Source organism: Meleagris gallopavo, chromosome 6, assembly GCF_905368555.1.
Source record: "Meleagris gallopavo chromosome 6, MGAL_WU_HG_1.1, whole genome shotgun sequence".
Taxonomy (NCBI): Eukaryota; Metazoa; Chordata; class Aves; order Galliformes; family Phasianidae; genus Meleagris; species Meleagris gallopavo.
Genome location: NC_139409.1, coordinates 15,557,848 through 15,579,413, shown reverse-complemented (window position 1 = coordinate 15,579,413; position 21,566 = coordinate 15,557,848). Strand labels below are relative to the sequence as shown.

Here is a 21,566-nt window from a genome sequence, read left to right as displayed (position 1 = left end):
CATTTTTCACCCATGTCAAAATATTGTCACGGTAAGAAAAATGCATGTGCCTGTGAATGTAAACACAGAAAAACTCAAAGCACGTCTTTATTTACCATCTATACAACTGAATACAAGCATGCTGCTTTTCACCAGTCTCATCAAGAGCATAAAATATTTCAAACTCCAGGACTCCTAAGAAGCTTACTGATTTATTCAGCAGTCATCATGCTCCAGATTTACAAGCCCAGTCGAGATGACTACGATTGGGATGTACCTGCTCAAATCCCTTCCCCAGATGGGAGAACGAATGCTTCCCGTGCCAAGTTTCAGTCTGGATTGAATTTTTACAGCTGGGTCATAAATTTGTGGATTAAAGGGGTTCTAATGGAAACACAGATACAGCCCTAACTACAGCAACATGAACAGCAGTGCCGAAAAACTGCGCAGACAGCCCACGCTCCAAGCTGGATGCACCAGGTTACCCAATGGCGTGATATTGATCCTAAGCCAAGGAGGGACACTGTTGCATGCAGGAACCCCACGCCAGGTATGAAGTTTCTGTTTGGGCATTTTTCCAGAGAGAAGTGAAAAACTTTAATGGGTTCTCCATTCTTTCTCATTTGCTGCCATGGACAGTACAATGCCGTCAGCCCGTGCCTGCGTGCAGCCTGCCTGCACCCTACCCTTCAGCACACGTGCAGTGTATTGGATTACTCTGTTAATACACATCACCAAAGACAGTGGTTGCTTGTGAAGGAGATGGATTTATGATTTCATATGTAACTCACTGGGCAAAAAGGATGGATTTTGTTCCTGTAATTTCTCCTCTTTTCCATGCAGGTGCCACAGGATGCAGGGTAGGCGCATTTCGCAACCATGTTAGGCCCATTTCACTGAATCGTTTTTCCCAAATTGTAGGTTCACACACACACTTCAAATATTTCTTGAATTAACTGCTAATTTTCTTAATAATTTCCCTATTATATTCATTATTAGTCATACAGTCTAGAGCGCAAGCTGGAAAACACTCTGATTTATGCTCCTGTACTTTTCCACACGCATTATTTCCTGAAACACTTGCATTTGGGCTGACCCCAGGTTTTAAGACCAAGCATTTGAAGCCATTTTGAACAATGGGAAAATGGGGATATTTCCTTCTCCTTGCACACACATCTTCATTAAATGAATGAAGCCTGACCCTTGGCCTGGAGCATTTGCAAAAAAGGAGCATTAAAATATATGGTTGTTGGCAATTTGTGATAGCACACTGCATTTTCCTTGCTGTCTGAGAGACATTCTAGGCAAGCACAGGGGTCTCCTGCTTTTTGGCTGCTGCTGTGAATATCTGCACTGGGGAGATCTAATGGTCCAGAGCCACACCAGCAGGCTGCTGGGAGGGCATGGGCAGCAGAAACTGAGGCCCTGGTATTTGTGTTTCACTGAGTTTTTTGTCAGATGCTGTCACTTTTTCAAGTCATTCACATGAAAGCATCTCAGTCTCTACGATGCTAATGCTGTCGGGAGCCATGGGAGCTGTGCTGCTGCCCCAACATAAGCTGCCTCGTGGCCAAATGCAGCAAACAGAAAATACTCAGTAACTACAGCAGCAACCAAACCAATAGCAGAGGTGTGTGTGCACCTCCCCTGGGTCTACACAGCAATCACACCCAACTCTGCCCATGAGCATGGTGTTGGCAGAAGCCAAGCACATGACCCATTCTCCAGAGCTGCTAATACTTTGGGTTTTATAAAAACAAAAAGCACAACACAACGTGGTCTTCCTCTACACTGCCACCTGAGACCTTCTGGTTGAAACGGGTACATTTCCACCAAAAACAACTAAAGTCAGTTTTGATGAAGCACCATTTTCCAGTGTCGTGTGGAAATAATCCTGACACATTCCACGTGCAAGTGCCGAGAAATCAAGAAGCTAAAGAGAGGTTGAAAAAAAATTAGAAAAAGAAGTGTATTTGATTTTCTCTGTTCAAACTGAAAAAAATGTAAGACTTAACACGAGGGAAGCAGGAAGAATCTTTAAAATCCTCAAGTTTGGGCTACCATTATATATCTTGAATCTGATGCTGTCCCTGTAGCATAGCAGTTTCCTTTTAGTCTTTCTTTAGGAAAAGCCATTAAGGCAGCAAATTAAAGACAATCTGTTCCTCCATTCTCAATTCCACACTATTTCAGCGTTGATGAATCTGGTCGTGTAATAATAAAATTCCTCTTGAAATATGATCTTAACTGTGCAACCTCCACACTGCAGTTACACTGCTTTGTGCATTTAATACTCTGCTCTACATTCCCCTTTTCAGTTTCATTTCTGGATGACATTAGGATCTGCAACAAGGACCTCCTTCAGCTCTCCCTGGTTTGCATTGATTTTAAAGCATCCCCGAGGTCCCCGGCACCATTTAGAAGGAACTTGAAAAAGTCACTAAAGCTCGCAGCTTTTGCTGGTCCCTTGAGTTGTCTCCGAAAACAGGTTCCATTGTGTTCACATTATGCTTTTACGTTTTATGGCTCGTTTTTAAATTACATGTTAATTTCTACAAATGTTAAATTGAGAGAAGTTGGCAAGGACCACACAAAACCATGAGGCCATAATACAGTCTGCGTGTCTGCAGAGCATTTCTGTGAGCACCCTTACACCAAAGTGCTGTGCAGGAATGTGAGCCCAATCCTTCAGTGCGCCCAGTGCTCTGTTTGTCGCAAGAAGCGCCCTAGGATCCTGCTTTATAAATCACAGACTTTGCAGGATTCCAAATTAAAGAAAAAAAGGAAGGCAAGAGGAAAGCAAAAGGCAGCAGTAATGAAAACATCACAAGCTAAACACACTCCTGAGTATAAACGCCTAAAAATAGAGATCAAACATCTTCAAAAATCAACCACTCATTCAGGAGTTTTTTTCAAAGCCACCCTCCTTCACAGGCCTGCAAGTCTTTGGTTTCCTCACTAGTTTTATTTGTTCTGGCTTTTCTGCTGCGCTAAGTAACACATAAAGTAAAATCAATGAGAACCTGCTGACATAAAAAAGTCTGAAAACTCCCAGTCCTGCCATTTCATCCCTCTCTTTGTCTCATTTTAATTTTTGCTTTCCTCCACCCAACACAACTCACCAGACAGCGATATCCCAGGAAGTTGGGATTTTTCATTTCCTTGAACTCCAGCAATGCAGAACACTTGGTTTCCGCAGGTAACGAACGACACAGGCCTCGCAGAGCACTGCCCATAATTACAAAAATAAGCCGACGTGCTGGCAATCCATAAACCAAAGTATGATGTGAGTGCTTCAATCCAGGCTTACTACAAGGATTATTAGATCTTTTTGCAGTATATTTCTGGAGTGCTTGTTGCAGTCTGACCATTGTTTCTATGTGCGTTTGTGCATCAACTAGAGATAGGCACGTCTGGTTTTAGTTATTGGTGTCATACAGGGAACCTGCAGAGATGACAGCCTGCCAAGGAATTAATGAAAACTTCTTCTCTAACATGGATTTTTAACTAAACAAAAGTACTGAGTGCCTTTCAGTGGTCAGTTTAAGGCATATTTGAGCAATGATACATACTTACACATTATACCTGTGCAAGGACTAATATGAACAGAAATTTACTGCCTTAAGTGAACACATTCACGTACGTCACTTCATATATATAAATAAGCGTATCAGCTTACGACAGAAATGCTTACATATGTGACATGTCTGAGTATGTTCACAGGTCTGATTATGCTCACAGTCTTTTCTCAGTGCTCTGCTCTCTCTCGGTGCAACATATCCCCTCACATCGTGCATTGTGTCCCCTTGCATCCAGTACCACTTCCATCTGTATCGCACACCATATCCCCCTCATTTTGCTCTGCATCCCCCCACCTCGCACTGCATCCCTTGCATCCTACACCACATTCCCTTCATCCTGCACTGTATCCCCCACACCCCGCTCTCCGTCCTGCTGCATCCCATATCCTGTCTCAGAGAGGACAGGGCTGTAGGATCTGTGACAGATTCCACAGGGACTGCACCTTGGTGTTTGCTGCTCCTATTCCAGCACTAAAAATGCTCCCCGTGAGCTCACAATGTAGAGGTACAAACCAAGGCTGATCTCTCGACACAGTGTTACGCAGCCTGTCCTTGATCTTTGCATGGGATTTCACAGTTGTGTGAATGCAGAGTAGCATATGGGCCAGTGTTTATAAGCATGTTAATGACTGAAATGGGAAATGGCACTACCCATTTTCCTTATAAACTTTAAACTGCAATTTCTTGTTTCTGTCACCGGACACTGCTCATACCAGCTAACGCAGCACACACTGCCGAGCCGCCTGCAGCCACGCTAACTGCAGGCCTCGTGGGCACCAAAGTGGCCGAGAGCAGAGATCAACCTACAGCACGGAGCAGCTCCTGGCAGTAAACTCCCTGCTCACGAAGTGCTACAAATCCTGCTTTTCCAGGAAAGCACAATAAACATTTCCCTTCAAAACAAATGACTTCCTGGTCGTGGGAGCACCTCAAGCTTGCCAAAGTTTTCTCCAAAATTAAACGTCAATCAATTTTCACCGCACGCTTTTTGACATCCCACTGAAAACGTCTTTATAAACTAAAACATCTATCAAGAACTTCAAAAATCTGCTTCAGCCTCTTTTTCTTAAAAGTTCACTGCTTCATGTAACACAGCACTGCAGAGGGGAGCTCCTTGTAAGTGCTGACACCACACCTAAAAACTCCCTTGCTACTCAGAGGGGCACAGTCGGACACACTCTGCTGTCTCACTCAACCAGATGGGGTTGGTTACAGCTATTTTGCACAAACCGCTGCACAACTGCAGGGAGAGCTGCCTTCCCAGGTGTTCAAACTACACAGAAAAGATTTCAAAAAATAAAATGCCCATATTTATTCCTTCCTATCTAACAGTCATTTGGCTAATTTCATCTATTTCTGAATAGGTTTCAGGATAACATGGAAATATCTGCATTTAGTCATGAAGTAGGCAATTCCTGCATTACAACATCACCAGTGGGGCTATAGTCTTATGACTGACAAAAGCCTGTTTTTATATGTTATTTCCTGAGCGTACACACACATGTGGGCAGGACATACCAAATAACTGATCTTTCTGTTTCTGTTGTCAGGCTACTGCTTGTCTGCTTTGGGAGCACGAAAAGAATAACACTATATCCTGAAAGCTGCTGATGTTTTCTCACCAGAGGGTATGGCGCTTCAAAACATTAACAAAGATGTTTAAAAAGTGACTTAAATACCATCTCATGAGCAGTCTGCAAAGCTAGTTTTTAGCTCTATGGACAAATGCTGTTTTTCAGTCAGCCAAGCCCAGCCTGCAAACTCATTGCCATCAGAGTGTGCCCATCTCAGCCTTCTCTTTGAAGACCATATTTTTCAGAGCAGTTAGAAACTTGGCAAGAAAAACTTAACCAGTAGCAAATTTATTACAATTTTTAAAAAATCACTGTGTCCGTTTTTAAGTTATAAGGTATAAAAGTACAGAAAAACAGAAGTTTACATATCTGAGCTGCTGCATCTGCTCTTGAGTAACTTTTCACTTAAAAATAAAACTTGGCAGACAATGTGCCCATAATGCAGACCAAATGCATTTGGTATGTTGAAAAAGAAATATCTTAAATGAGCAGAGATAATTAATTTTGAAACATATTCATCATGCATGCACTGTTCTTGCTCACTATGAGATCCCATTCCTCTATGGGTCCTCCATTCCCCCTTGGTCATCCCCGGACTACCCACGTGCACCAACATCCTCCCAGCCCCACCACAGCATTAGACCTTCTGGAAACCTGCTGTTCCCCCACAGGGACACAAACCATGTTGAATATACTTGGGAAGAAGGAGCACACCAAGGCTGCAAACCTGAGGGGCTGTGGAGGTGATGGGCAGTGAGCCAGCCCACAAGAGAGCCATGAGGAACCAAGTACTGCATCTACATCTATTCTAGTTAAATGCAAAGCCCTCCAGCATCTTGCATCAGTGTCCATCCATCCATCCTCAAAGCAATGATGCTTGAGAAACAGCCAACCTCACAGGCTGCTGCAATGAGTGTAAACCCTGAGATGCTGTTGGAGGCCTCCAGAGCTTTAGAGGACTCTCCAGCACTTGCTGCCCTTCAGGGACCTAAGCAGTTCCAACATTGCCCTAATTTATGGTAATCTGTTGGCATGGACCAGGCAGTGCCACATTCTTTCCTCTGACCAGCAACACAATGGATGGTATAAATCATGCTTTTATGCTGTTACTGATTAGATTTAAGTTATAAATTACATGTAACCTCTCCAGAACATCAAGAAATCAAAGAAAATCAAGAAATTAAATCAAGATAATTATATGGCCCCTTAGTCCAGTGCACTGTGTCTGGAGAGTGATGCAGAGATTGGTCTGAATTCATGTAATCGTAAGAGATTCAAATGGCCACATGATTGAGAAGGCACCCCGAGGACAGTGAATGGAATGAACAGTAGGGGAAAAAAAGTCATGTGCACTCCCCCAATGAACATGTGGCCACAAAACACCCACCAGGAAAACACAAAGCCCTCTACCCTTTGTCTGGGACTACACAGCACATCCCTCTACTTCTTTTCCAGCCCTCCCTTACTAACAAAACGCTCAGGAATTGTCTCCCTCATTAGGCTTGCCTTAGTGCCAGCAAACAGACCTGTGAGCATCCTTCAAAAATCTGCCCTGCTCCATTTAAAAGGAAGAAGCAGCTTCATTGAGCAGCACTGAGCAGCACGGAACTTCAGTACAGCCAAGTAGACAGCACCAAGGAATGGGAGGGGTTGGACAAGAGTTATCCACTCTCAAACAAAGGTATGGACAGGAGTTCCCACTACTATAACAGAGGATGGACAGGAGTCATCAGCTCTCATAAAAGGCTCAACTAGGCAACACCTATTCCAGGTGAGAACACACACCAAAGCCAACTGTATCAAAAATGATGTAGGAAGAATCCCTTACCTGTCCGGTAGACAAAATTGCCTTCTGTCTCTGATGATGATGGAGACACCAATTCCTCCTCAAATTCATTGGAACTAAATGAACCAGAGTGATTCCTTTGCCTTGTTTTTTCCATCATAGCTGCGTTAGTAGCCATGACATGTCTCAATGAGTCATTCAGGTAACGATTCAATAAGCTGTTTTTGTATTTGGGAGGTGACACGTAATCCTCATTGGCACTTGTTTCTGGTCTCACTCCTGTTTTTATGACTGAGCTTTCAGTTTTAATCACAGTGTGATGAACTGGTTTGTTGTATCCCCCTTCGTTCATATGGTTTCTTGGAGGATTTTCTCCATCTGAAAACAAAGGAAGAAAGATGCATTAACATAGCAAATGTCTAATATTTAACAAAAGGCATTCTCTTCATGTTTAAATTGCTATTAATATAACTAAAGCTAGTAATTTTTTAGTAATTTTTAACTTCAGTGTTAGAAAGTGATTTTCATTTTCTTCTGTTCACATATTGCTCACTGCAGTTTCCAGGGTTCTCAGACACTCTAGCTATTATTACCAATCGTAGAAACAGTCTTTAGGTCTAACTTGTTCATAATGAAGGTGAGGCAGGTAGAAAAAAAAAAAAGAAAGAAAAATGAGAAGTACCTTAAACCAGTGGTAAGTTTTTCAAAATATGGATGAATAAGCTTAATTCTTATGATCATAGCTTCTCCTGAATACTATGGCATATTTAGGCATATTTGGTTAAACTGTACTTTTGTGGCTGTCCTGCAACCAATCTTTCAAGTGAAAGTGCTGTCCAAAGAAATGTGAGTACAAACTGAAATTGGAACAAACAGAACTGAAGCTGAGCACAATTTGAAATGTTTTCTTCTAAAAATCCCCGTACACATCTCTGGCATCATTCTGCAGCTTTTTTCCTTCGCAACAGGCAGGAAAAAAAAACCCATACATGACTAGTAACAATGTTCTATTAAAAATATGGATTACTGTTTAAAAAATTCCTACATTTGTTAATTTGCGCAGGAGAAATTTCCAGTAATCTTTAAGGCTAACATTTGTGGCTGAAATACAGAAACAAAACACAGTGGTATGAAACTACACATAGTATTATTTACAGTGGTGTATACGTTTACATGGGTAAAAAAAGCCCCTGGAAGTTAATAAGGTTCTCTTGATTATCTGACATCGATGCATCCCTTCCTTCTAGAAAAGTAACGGTCCAGAGACTTCTCAATTCCCTAAACTGGCAAATGAAAGCTTTTTTTCTTTTAAATCAGAATAGCCTTGCAGAATTGAATGGACTATCAATTCTTTTTCTAGTAGGAAAGCTTTACACAAAGCAAGCATATAACATGCAACCCTTGAATAACCAAACAATCCCATCTTGCAAGTGTTTTGCAACTACTCCTAATAGTATTTGGGAGCCAGAAAAAAAGCCTGATTCACAAGCGGAGGTGGCTCTGCTGAGTGTTATGAGAAACTAGAGCTAACCTGTGGTATTTGAGACTTACTAAATGCATTTTGATCAGTGTAAAATTGATAAAAAAAGCACCAACAAACCTTCAGAGCACGAGTCATCACTGCTCACGCTCAGCCTTTCGGCATTCCCTTGGACGTATTTGTTGTACAGTTTTATTCGCAAAGCCCAACTGAGGTCTGGTTGCCTGACCGTGTTCTTAAGGCGACGTCTTGCATTGGCAAACCAGTTTGAGACCTGCTTAAAAATTAATGTATTAGCTTCCCTGGAAAACAATGGAAATAAACAAATCTAGCCCACACAGTGTACACAAGCTTTATGTATGTCCCACGAAAAGAGCAGATGAGGGAAACACCCTGGGGCACCGGGAGTCTGAAACTGCTGCTGAGTGGCTCAGGTTCTGCCTTTCCACCCTTGAGCAGTGTCAGCAAACCCTCAATAGGTTATTAACAAATATTTAATGAAGGTGCCCTCAAATATTCATCTTCCTTTTTTTTTATAATACCCTGAACTTCCCATACAAATCTTTGATATATTACTAACATCCTGAGATAAAATTAATAACTGATGTTAGGTAGTTTGCATTTGACATTTACATGGGCTACAATAAAACTGCTGAAGAGCTGTTCTGCATTTGGTTATCCAAAAGCCTAGATTCTTTCAGGACACAAAGAGAGCAGTACCGGGTACCTGGGCAGTACGGCACTGACCACAGCACACATTGAATTACACAGAAATCAGACATTTGCTCTACAGAGCAGCAGCTTCTGCAACTGTTCCTGTCACAGAAAAGGTGAAGACCAGCAGAGATACAAATCCCTTGCACAGGGACTGCTAAAGATGGGAAGGTACGTATTTTCTTAGCTCCCAGATGCAGAGCATTTTCTAGAGTCTGACACAGCAAATGGACACGTGGTGTTGTCCCTCAGGCCTACACAGTCAACACAGCACAAAGCACACAGTTTGCAGCGACAGGTTAGGAGACCAAAGCCGTAGCTGGCAGCAAAGAGTAAGTAACATTCACTCTTCTCCAAGGCTGCTTGTTTATATTCATCATATTGACAGAGCAATCATTATAGTAAACCAGAAAGGGTGGCTTGGCGCCCATCCACCTTCTGATGCCATGAACAAACTCGCTGCAGACCGCTCAGCTGCAGCACGAGCCACCTGCCTGCGGCAGGATGTAGGGGAGCTCGGAAACCAGACACGGGATGACAAGAACAGACCAGCCTGGAGTCCAACATCACCTCACCGAGCCAGCAGCTCCTCCCCATCTCGCAAGAGAGATTTTGTTTTGCTGCATACCATTACACTTTGAAATATTTTATCAATATTTCATCATAGGAAAGGAAGAGAGGACAGTATTAGCGTGACTCATACATAAAAGCAATTAAATTTAGCGAGAGTGATTTTTGCCTGGTACTCTTGGTTTATTTTGGGATCATTCTTCCTGTGCCAACTCGTTGCATCCTGGATATCAGTGTGACAAGATGAGTCATATTTCAAGTTTTCTGCTATGAGAGGAGGAAGTCGTAGTTATGTGATCACTGTGGAATAACCTTCAGTCAGCACTTACAGGAAAGGTTTTCTGATAGAACACAAAGCAGCAAGCACTCACTCCAGAAACTCATTCCAAATTAAACAAACCATGTTGAGGATGAAAGAAAGTTAGGTAAATCCACTCAAGAGCCAGCCATCTTCCATGAAGGTCCTACCTTATATTACTGTGATCTCCAAACATCTCAAAAACAAAACAAAACAATAAAACCTGCAGTGATTTATACACAAGCCATAGTAAAAAGAGGTTTATCTCTGAAATCCCCAGGAACTAAGCATCCTGAAAAACTGCACAACCAACAGCAACAATCACACAGCTATTGCGTACAAATGAAAAAAAACAGAAAAAGCCAACAGGGAGAATGATAATAGAAAGTGCTTCCTAGCATTCATGCTTTACATCAGCTCAGCCATTTCCAGAGAGCATCAAGTACTTATATCGGCATCAAGAAATATTGACCCTCTGGCTTTACTTCTGAAGAGCCTCCTCAGACCAGTTGTGATTTGTTCTGCTTCCGTGCTTAAGAGTGGCTGAGGTTTCAGAATGGGAACAAATCGAGCAATGCTCCTCCCCCAGTAATCCTGATATGCCTGTGTGGATCCGAATACTATTAAATCCACAGCAGCGCATGACCCGTGTATTAATCCTAGTATTGCAGAAAGCTGCTCTTCTACAATACAGCTATTCATGTTTCTTTCTGGAAGGAATAGATGGCCATTTTTCTTTTTTATTTCACAAGAACGTCTAAAACAAAATTTAAAATAAAATAAATCAAGCACCGCGGTAATAATACAAATGAAAATGTAGCACGTTAATAGCACATTAATAGGAGAAATTATTGGATTCTGAATCATAATCTAATTGGAGTAAAACATAAAATGCTTTCTCAATTTATATTGCTTTTCTGGTTTCCTGCTTTGGCAGTTCGGGAAGCAGAAAACTTTCGGCTGTTGGACTGCAAGCTGCAATAACATTTGCCTTGAGGACTCCTGAAGACCTCGTTGGACTGCTCAGGAAGAAGGCAGCCCAGAATGTGCACCGGGTTTTGCTAGTACTTATTGAGAAACAAGATGATTTATGATTGCTGCAAAATCCTACCTCCCTGAAAGAGTCTGACTTCCCCTCTGAAGGTGGGAGAGCCCCTCTGTCACGCTGCACCAGGGAGCACGGGGCTAAGCCAAAGTACTGGGGAAGGAGGAGAAATTAATTTAAAGTCAGCCAACTGAGTGACAGCAGAACTAATGAAAATAAAATAGTGGAAAATTCGGCATTCTGATTCTGTCCTAAAGATACGGTGAAAAACAGAGCTGTGTGTTTACCTATTTATCTCACAAAAGGATTAGCTATATCCATGCCACATCCATTCAGGCGGATGGCACAGACTGGAATACGGTATGTACTGGAGTAAGCTTTGTCAGATGAAAGGAAAGAAGGGCTGCAGCCTCACCATTGATGACACACGGACCAACACCACACCCCAGGTGGCCGCTGAAGAACTTTCCTAAGGTTGGAGGGATTTTCAGCGGCACCCTTTGGAGAAGAAAGCTGCAACTTGAGAGCTGAGAAATGGGGGAAGAGTAAGATGCGAGTTCAGCATGAAGATGCATAGCCCAGAGGGAAGACACCACACTGATTCCTGCTTCTCCAGTAATGATTGGTGTTATTAGACTAGAAAAGCAATCCCCAGAGACACTGTCTGGAGGAGAGACAAAGCTTTCCAGCAGATCCAGGGAAGTTGTTACAGATGCACCCAGTGTGGCTGAGATCACCAAGAATAAGAACACTGATCTGAACTGCAGCCTGGCTCTCTCTGGGCACATGAAAGCCAAGGAGGGGTGGGTGCTGTTTTGTTCCTCCAGGCTCAGGGATTGCTGCTGCTGCCAGACCTACTTATTTACCTCTTGTACAGATGCTACGCTATTCCTGAATTAAAAAAGCAGTGGACCAAGTGATGGAAGAAACATCTGGGGCTTCTTTTTGATGGCGTGCTTCTGTAAATGAAGATGGATGTGCTGCTTCGCACAACTCTTTCAAATATTCCATTTTGTAGAAATAAACTGCTCAAATTCAGCTTCGGTGTAAATCCAGCAGAGCCATGGGGGTCTAGCAGGGATAAATGCAGCACTCTGTAACTCTTTTTCATTTCATCCTACACCTGCCATAAATCATAGTGCTCCGTGGAGCAGTGGCCATGGCTCCCTTGGTGCTGCTACAGAGACAAACACAGCACATCCCAACCAGGACCTACTGAGGAGTACTGCAAAAACCACCACCAGACACTTTCCCATTGTATATTCATTCCGTGGCTTTTATAAAGAAAGAAGAGAACTCCTCAATATGTCACAAATGTGAAATTCTCCAGACACATTTTCTGGATGTACGTTTTAAATTTCATGTAAAAATATGGGAATATTCTGAAAGCTGGAGTTCAATAAACTGCTCCTATTGAATTGCAGCACTGCATGGACAGTGTTTATCCAATCATATTTTTAAAAGTCTGAGCAAACCTTACATGCATGTTTTTACAAAGCAAAGAAGTTATTTTAACTGTATCTTCCAGCTATAATTGGCATTTTCTGAGACATTAATATTATTTTTGTCGAAGTAATGGTATTTTAGTAGTGCAGCAGTTCCACAGTGAGGTACTGAAGTGTAAAAGTGTAACGTTTCACCAACGTTAGGATAATGGGAGCTCGGAGCGCTGCCTTTTCTGCAGGAGCTCAGAACTATAACTCCGGATTGCCACCTGCTCTCCCACTCTGGTATTGTCAAGTGCCCCACAGTTGACACATCAAAGACTGGGTAGAGCACTGAGGACCCATCCTGCCAACACGTGTTTCTCGTCATGCACCCAGCAGCAGTACGAGAATGAGACCATTCACAATGCATCAATCCTTGCAGCATCCAGAGCCGGGACAGCATCGCTCAGCGACCGGCAGCATCACACCACACGTTTGCATGGAGCACCAGATGGCAAAAGGGAACGAAGCCATCAGATTTACTAACATCTGCAGCCAACTGCACCCCTCCTGCTGTTGCAGCGGGGCTGTACCTGTGAGCACAGCTACCTCTGGCTGCACTGTGTGGCACCGAAGCGCTCCATGAGCTGCTGAGCACTGCGTGCCCACAAGGCAGAGTGGGTTTGGGGGGTGGCAGGTGGTGGCTGCTATCGGAGCAGTGCGATGCTTTCTGTTCCAGACTGTTTTCAAAAGGGAAACGAGTCACTCCCTACAGCTTCCTGAACAACCCTGCCGTGTGCTGACATATCCCGTTATTGATTCTGGGGCGAATCTGAAGTTTTTTAAAGCCCATGCCAAACTCTTCCCGTTGTTCTTGTGGGTGAGATAAAGGATGCAGCACGCCTTCTCCCAGCAAGGGAGGAGGGGAAACGCGCGTTTCGCTGCCCTCAGCCCTCACAGCCCACGTGTGGGAACTGCCACCAGCGGGCACGGGGCGATGCTGGAGGGCGGCAGAGGGAAGGACGTGCCCAGCTCTCCCCAGCTGCGCCGATGACCTCGACCGCACCTGCGGCCCCAGCATTGGCTGCCCCCTTCCCTCCCGTCCGGGCGGGGGGTCTCTTACCTGCACCAGGGTCATCTGGGAGCCGAGGGCCAGCAGGATCTTCTCGGTCTTGGTGGGGTACGGGTTGTCGCGGTGTTTGTAGAGCCACTGCTTGAGCGGCCGCGCCATGTCCTGCAGCGCCTGCCGCTTGTGCCGCACCTTGCCACCGCTCTGCCGAGCCCTGCAGCCGAGAAAGGGGCTCAGGGGGGCAGCGGACAACGGGGGGAACTCTGTTCCGAGATGCGCCGACTGGGAGCGCGGGGGAAGCGCGGGGATTTCGGCCCTGGCGCAGTACGGGACTGCGGTGGTGCTTCGGGACAGGGCATCGCGGGGCCCGAGCTCGGCTCTTTCGGCTCCGGCCGCCTCCGCGGCGTGAAGCCGCCCCGAATCCTCACCCAGGGGCAGATACGCGCGGCACCGACCGCGGCGGTGAACGGCGTTCATGCGGGAGCGTTTCCGAAAGGGAAAAATGGTGGGGAAAAAGAGGAAAAAAAAAAAAAAAAAGGTTAAACGATTAAAAGGGGGAAATGAAACTCAGCCACCGATGGGGGAAAAAAAAAAAAAAAGGATTTAAAAAAAAAGAGAAAAAAAACGGGGGGGTTGAGGGAGGGGGAAAGGTATTCGATGTTCGTTCTTTTAAAATAAAGCGTCGAAAACCAAAAGCACAGAGCGCGCCCGGGGGCAGCAGAAGGGCGAGGGGGCAGCAGGGGGCGCCGCGGGGCCGGGCCGCGCCGTGCCGTGCCGGGCGGGACTCCCCGCAGCCCGGAGCCGCCGCGCTCGGCCGGGAGCAGCGCCTGCCTGGGAAGCGCTTCGCGCTGCCGTCCCGCAGCGCCGCTACCGCGGGGAGCTGATGCAATCGTTAAGGTGGAAACGAGGAGCGAAAAGAGCTCGTCGGAACGGTTCGCGCTCGGTATCTTCTCGCCGCGTTCCTTTAGTTTCTAAAGCTGACCCGAAACGCTCGGTCCGCGGCCGCCGGTTCAACCCTCTGCGCTCCGGCCGAGCTCCCGGGTCCTCCCATCGCCTCCTATTCCACCTGTCCCACAGCGAGCCAAGCAGCAGCGAGCGGCTCAGGTGCCTTCGGAACAAACCCCCGCTCGACCGCGGGCCGTTATTCCGCTATAAATCCCCGCTCCGGGAGCGCACCGACGCGGGCGCCGCCTTCCTCCCCCGGCAGCTCCGAACGCCGCGAGCACGGCGGCAGCGGAGGGGCGCGGGGCTGTCCCGAGGTCCCGCACCGCCACGCGTCCAACTAAAGGCAGCGCTCAGCTGCGGCAGTGCGCCTCGCGGCTCCGTTTTGGGGTTTCCTTACGCGCGGCGCCCGAGCGAAGGGACCGCGGATCGCCCCGCTCTGGTTGTGCCCGAGTCGAGGGAGGCGGTCACGCCGCCGGACGGACCGTTCCGGCAGCTCGGGCGTTTCTGCATCACCCATCGGCGGAATTTGCCACCGGGGGAGACCCGGGAACGTCGTGGCGGGGGCGAAGGGAGCCCTTCCGAACCCCCCCCCCTCACCAGCGACCCCAACCCGTGCCGGAGCCGAGCGCGGGGCATACCCCGTCCTCCGGTTGCGCAGGCTGAGGCTCTCCTTGATGGACGGGCTGTCGGGGAGCAGCACCTCGGCGTGGTGCGGGCCCTCCACCACCCCCACGTAGGGCCGGCCGCCCCTCTCCCGTTCCTTGGCGTCCTCCTCGAAAAGCACCTGGCCGCTCAGCTTGCTGAAGACGATGGTGTTCATGGTGGGGGGGCTGGGGGCCGCCGTCGGGCTGGCCGCCGGCTTCGAGGTGCGGGGGCTCCGCTCTACGCTGCGGGGAGGCGGCAGCGGTCACCCGGCGGCCGCGCGCACCGCCCCGGGCAGCCCCGGGCGCCGTCTGCCCACCCCCGGGAGCCGCCCGCCCTCCGCCCGCTCCCACGGCCGCGGCCCCGCTCCGCCCGCACCTCGCCGCAGCCCGCGCCGCGCTCTTCGCTCCGTGCGCAATAGTTCGGAGCCCGGCTTTCTGTGCCGTTTCTCTCTCTCCCCCTCCTTTTTTTTTTTTTTTTTTCCTTTCCCTTCCCCTCCCCTCCCCCGGAACAATTTTCCCCTTCCCCCTCCCCAAACGTATCGGGGGGGAGGGAAACAAATTGTTTTTAACGACCACCAAATGCGCAGCGCCAGCGCCCGAGGGAAGCACAGCCTCCGCGCAGCCGCCCGCACCGCCCGGACCGCCGCTCCCCTCCCGGGGCCGGAGGGGCACCGCTGGTCGGGGGACCCCGCGAAGGGCGACGGCCCCGCCCGGGCGGCGCTGCGGAGGCGGTGCGCGGGGCGGCGGTGGGAGCGGTCCTCGCGGTGCGCGGCGAAGGGCTTCCGGCCGAGGACACCCGATGGGGTAGCGCTGCCCACGGGGGAGAGCCCCCGTCGGGGCCGCGGGGCGCAGCCGGCGCCGGTGCGGGCGGAACAGTCACGCGCAGCTCATTAACGCCTCCGTTAACGGAGCCGAACTGGGAAACATCTCCCTCCGCTCCTCTCGTTCCCCTCTTTCGTCTCTCCGTCCCGTCTCACAGAGTAAATAAATGAGGGCGCAGTCCGAACCGGAGGCAGCTCGCGCCCTGCAGCATCCCTGGTGCTGCCCGCACGCCCCCCTCACCCCCGAGCCCGGTCCCTCCGGGTTTCACATCTCTGCTCCTGCTCGCAGCAACGCAGAAGATGGCCACAGTCAGTATTTACACGGATGTCATTCAGAAGCTGTTTGAGCAGCACCGCTCGCCCCGCGCTACCCCATCCCCGCAGTGCGGTCCCCCCCCCGGCTCCTAAGTCCCCCCGGGGAATTCTGTCCCGACCGCTCCCGATCCCGCCCGCCGGGGCAGGGAGTGTTTCTGTTGAGGCGTTCGTATGGGAGCGTGACGTCACGGCCACACTCTTTGACATCACACAGACACTCAAGCCGTGAAGGGGGTCTGTGGGCACTCTGGCGGTGGGGTCACCCACCCCGTGGTCCTTGCAGGATGGAGATGCGAGAGGCGATGTGCTGAGCACACCCCATTATCGCTCAGGGGAACAAATCACTGCCACTGTGGGAAAAAAAACCCAAACACATCATTGATGGTCCCCATCTAAGAAAAATCCAAATAGATAGAAATGAGAACACAGATGCAGCCGATGTGCAGTGCTCCATTACTGCCTTGCCCAAATGAGCTGCCTGTAACTGGGAAGTGCTGTCATGGTTGTATTACATAGAGGGGGCTGAGAAAGTGAGAGGTTTCGTGAGAGCCAAGCACTGCCATGTGGGGAGGTGATCCTTCCACCTGCAGCTGTGCTGCTTTCCCCTGTCCCTCTGCTCCCAGCTGCCCACTGTGGATGAGGGTGCTCAGCAGGGGGAGCCTCAGTGGAAGATACTCACCTCTGGGATCTCTGGGCACCTTTGGGCTGCCCTGCAGGAATAAATCCCATAGCTGCGCCTCTACTGTCCCCAGTATGCACTGTCCCATGCCTACACCCATGGCTAACACAGACTGTGTGGGGCTGCATATAGACAGTGGGACCCTTCCTTCAGACAATATGTGGACAGCAAAGGGGGGCCTCTACCCTACTCAGACAAAGGGGTTCCCCCTCCATCTCCTGCTGATGCCACTCAGTGGGGCTGCCTTGGCAGCAGGGCCGCAGGTCGCTGTGGGCCTGGCACATCCTCACCTGCACCCAGCACAAATCACAGTGACCAGAGCTGAGGGCAGGGATTAGCATTTGGAAGGCGGTGCTGGAAATAACCAAAACCTGTGCAGGGCAAGTGCTACCAAGGTGGGGAGCAGAGGCAGGAGTTGTTGGCACTGCAGCGTCTTCTGAGCCTCCGACACAGCGACATCTCCCATATCATCGCATGTAAACCTCACACACATCCACCCCCTCCATATTTTATTTCCTAGATCACAGTTGAAAAGCTTAAATGAAAACATGACTTCTATTTCCAGAGCTTGTTTAACATCACCGATGTGATAGGAGCTGCAGGCTTCGTGTTTTTAATTAAGGTGACTCACCCTGCTGAGCATGGCACAGGCAATGGCTGCTCAAGGCCAGAGCAGCACCAGCAGCACGAGGTGTCCCTGTCCCACTGAGGGCAGATGACACTCCTGCGGCAACTGGCTCCTTTGCTCCCTCCCTCCTCTATGGGTGTTTTATATGCTTTCAGCAGTACTCCCTTGACAGTGCATTCTCACAGCATCCCCCTCCAGCTGTGGATTCCTTCCCAGTAAACATGTGTGTTGGAAATTCCAAGAATTTCCCTGTGTCCCTGGTACATGGTGCCATGGCATGCTGGGCGGCTGAATAACTGCGTGTCGGGTGAGTGTAGGATTGTTTGGGATTATGCAAAATGGGTCTTATCTACAGTGCAACACAGCTACCCACACAGGCTGCACGGCTGCGGAGAGCACGGCCATCCTTGGGAGAATCACAGGGCTGGCACTGGAGGTGCACGAGGATCACCTGATGACCGGAGGTGGCTGAAATGGTGCCTCCTGGGATGTGCTCTGCGTCTGTAGGCACCCAGAGCTGCTCACTGCCCTCATAGCATGGAGATGGCATCAAGCAGGGATAGAGCTAAATCTCATACCAGTGAAATCACCACAGAATCATAGAATCATAGAATCATAGAAGGACTTAGGTTGGAAGGGAACTAAAAGGTCATCCTGTTCCAATCCTTGGTTGCCACCCACTGGATCAGATTGACCAGGGCTCCATCCACCCTGGCTGTGAACACCTCCAGGGAAGGGGAATCCATGACTTTTCTGGGCATATATTTCTAAGGAAGGAGGAAGGACCTTACCTTGGGCACCTCACAGGGTCAGTGCCCATAAATAACACTCCTGAGTCATTTTGCTGGGCAGACAGTATCTATGGTGGAGATCATTTTGTTGTTCCTCTGGAAAGCAAAGATAGGCTGTGAAGTTGCCTCCTGTTTATAGAGCTTCCTGCATGCACAAAGCTGTGGAGCAATGAGATTTGGGAGGTGTCTCAACAGCACCTGAACTACATGAAAGATAAAATGTGGACTTTTTTTTTTTCTGTATGAGTATTTGGTTTGGATAAGTTAATAGGAAGATGTACTGAGACGGAAATCTGTCTGCAGGGCACAAACACACCAGCACAATGTGTGACTGAACCCATGTCTGCTTTGCTGGTGCCTTTCTTGGTATAACTCACAGAACCATAGAATCCTTTGAGTTGGAAAGGACCCTTAAAGGCCTCAGGTCCAACCCTCCTGCAACGAACAGGGACACCTACACTAGATGAGGTGCTCAGAGCCCCCTCCAGCCTGACCTTGAGTGTCTCCCAAGAATGGGGCATCCACCACCTCTCTAGACACTTTGTATTGTTCTTAGTTATGGGATATATCAACATCGTCAATCATAGGAAAACATGAGTAGTTTTGCTGCGTTACACATCTCATTCTTTTCCTGACTACACTTGCTTTAACTGAGTTTTGAAATCTGCATTTTGCATTTGCAGACACAGCTCACTACTTCACCACTCTCCCTGGTCAGAGGATAATGGTGTTCTGCATGTCTCACGGGGCTGATGGCTGCTCTATGTTTGAGAAGTGAACGTGGATTTATTTGGATGTAACACCAACTGCAGATCATGCTACAGAAATTTCCTATCTGCTTTGAAAATGTAAGGATAAACTTTGAAAAGTTGATAACAACGATAATAATTATGGTAATTTTTCTTCAGCCACCTGTGCAGAAATAAACATCACGCAGTGTTATTGAATTCCTTACTATTTATTCCTGTTTTCCCATCTAGCATCACTAGAAACTCTGAAGTCAGGTATTTTACCCCCAGTACTCTTCAGCATGATGGATTTGGAGGTCCAGTCATTATTTTAAATTATCCTCTGCTCCAAACCACGGGGAGCTCTGAGCCCTAGGTTGGTGAACAATGGCAAGGGGTGATAGCAGGACCCCCTGCTCCCCAGCAGCTCCAGGTGACTGAACATATGACTGATGCCAGCAGGGTGAGGAGGTGAGAGTGGGCTGGGTTAAGGTTAGGGTTTTAGGGTTAGGGTTAGTTGGGCTTAGGGTTAGGTAGAGGTTACTGTGGCACGGTGGGACCCTGCTTCCCACTCAGCCACATGCATTTCTGCACGACCTCCAGGATTGCACAACCTCCGCGCCTCTATTCTGCAGCTGCAACGTGGGAATAATAACACTTCCTCTCCTTTCCCTGCTTCCTCTTCTGTTTTTGGCACGCAGCTAATGCGAGAGGGCTTGATCTCAGTTGGAATCTATCAGTGCTACTGACATGTTAATAATACTCGCGGAGACGTTTCCTCTCTGCCTCGCACTGACAGCGCTCTGCGCGGGGCTCCCGGCGTGTCAGCCCGCACCGTATTGCTTTCAACCCCAGATCTGAGGCTCTTTCCAGAGACAAGACAGAGAGCATGCACAATTCCTTCTGACTTTTAGGATTTTAAGCAGAGAGACGCAGCCATAACACGCTTCAGTTTGATGGCCCTCCTGTTGCTGTGTAGAGCTCTCAAACACTCTCAGCTGCTTGCACTGCATAAAGCCTCATACGAGTCATAGAATCATAGAATCATTAAGGTTGAAAAAGGCTTCTAAGATCATCTAGTCCAACCGTCCACCTACCACCAATGTTGCCCACTAAACCACGTTCCTTAGTACCACATCTACATGTTTTTCAGTACCTCCGGGGATGGTGACTTCACCACTTCCCTGGGCAGCCTGTTCTGCTGCCTGATCACTGGATATCCTAATATCCAGCCTGGTGCAAGTTGAGGCCATTCCCTCTCATCCTATTGCTGTTACCTGAGAGAAGAGGCTGACCCCAACCTCAGCACAACCTCCTTTCAGACAGTCGTACAGATGGTCGGGCAGGGCTGCAGGGACGCTCTGCCTGGAAGTGGATGCAATTGAGGGAGATTTGTGTCCTTGAGGGAAATCCCAAAGGCAAAGCACCACATCTGCGGGCGGTGTGGGTCACTGCGGGCTGGTGGGACCCTGCTCACAGTGCTCTGCCTGGGCTCACCCTACAGATGGAGCCTGAGAAAGTCACAGGACAAAATGGGGTTGCAGGAAAGATTCCCTTGAGATGCTTTGCAATTAATGTTTTTGGCCCAAGATTGAAAATGTCCTTCCTTATAACTTGCAGTTATATAAAAACGTCTCCCCAGTTGCTCTCGTTCTTACATAATTGATCATTCATAAATCTCAGATGACTTAGATGGTTTCTCTGCGTTTTCCAGTAATAATAAATACAAATGTTTGTCCAAGCAGATTAAAAAGCCAGGCAGATCCTATTAATCTGCATAGCCAGTGCTGATAGCTGTATTCTTTTCTTTTAGTGGGACTGAATTTAAAGCTCTGTGAAGAGTTTTAAAACACACAAATGACATTCCCGATGGGGCAAAAGCCAGCAATTCAGCAGCAGCTCAGTGTTGGCCATGCTGGCGGCCTCCGCAGCCGATGCCCACCGAGGGGCACTGAGCTCATGCACCGTGTTCTCCTGTCTGTGTGCAGGGAGTAGGTCCTGCAGGGCGCAAACCGCGCGGTGTGGCACTGCAGCTCCTGTACAAACAGTTCGTATTTATTATTGGTGAGGCTGAGGCATGCACGCCAGTGGAGGAAATAGCTGGCACATCTTCATTAATTCCTTTTGGTTCTAAACTAGTTTTCAGGAAATAATTCTGCAAGCCCTTGGCTCCGCACACAGCGCATTTATTCAGAGCTGGCAGGGGCAGCGGGAGCCGTGTAGTTCACAGAGCCCCACGTTCCTCTGCATCCTGGAGGTGTTTATCAGAAAGGGCTCTCCAGCCGATCGCAGCCCCACACATCCACGGGGCAGTCCCAGGGCACCCACTGGCAGCTCCAAGCACCTGTGGCTCAATCCTTGCCCCCATCCACCTGTGAATAATGGTAGGGAATCCCTCGATGGCATTAGGGGCACTGTGGAGGAGGTGCTGCCCACCCAAGCATGTCAAGTGAATGTTGCCTTTGTCGGTTACTTGACTGTAACTGTTATCT

General features: G+C 48.3%; 1 protein-coding gene across 3 annotated transcripts in view; it reads right to left on the bottom strand.

The window, feature by feature from the left end:
* MKX (mohawk homeobox) overlaps positions 1-15,536 on the bottom strand; it is a 42,356-nt gene extending 26,820 nt beyond the window's left edge. Inside the window, exons 1-4 of one of the 3 annotated variants that reach the window (XM_085227195.1) lie at positions 15,107-15,536; positions 13,578-13,737; positions 8,521-8,674; positions 6,963-7,298 (exon numbers count right to left, since the gene is read on the bottom strand). In XM_085227195.1, the coding sequence (XP_085083321.1) occupies positions 6,963-7,298; positions 8,521-8,674; positions 13,578-13,737; positions 15,107-15,288 (832 nt within the window). In that variant the 5' untranslated portion in view covers positions 15,289-15,536. Of the gene's footprint in view, positions 1-6,962; positions 7,299-8,520; positions 8,675-13,577; positions 15,070-15,106 lie in introns of those variants that run through there. The other 2 variants (XM_085227196.1, XM_085227194.1) reach the window with 2 other exon arrangements.
* Positions 15,537-21,566: the final 6,030 nt, after the last annotated feature.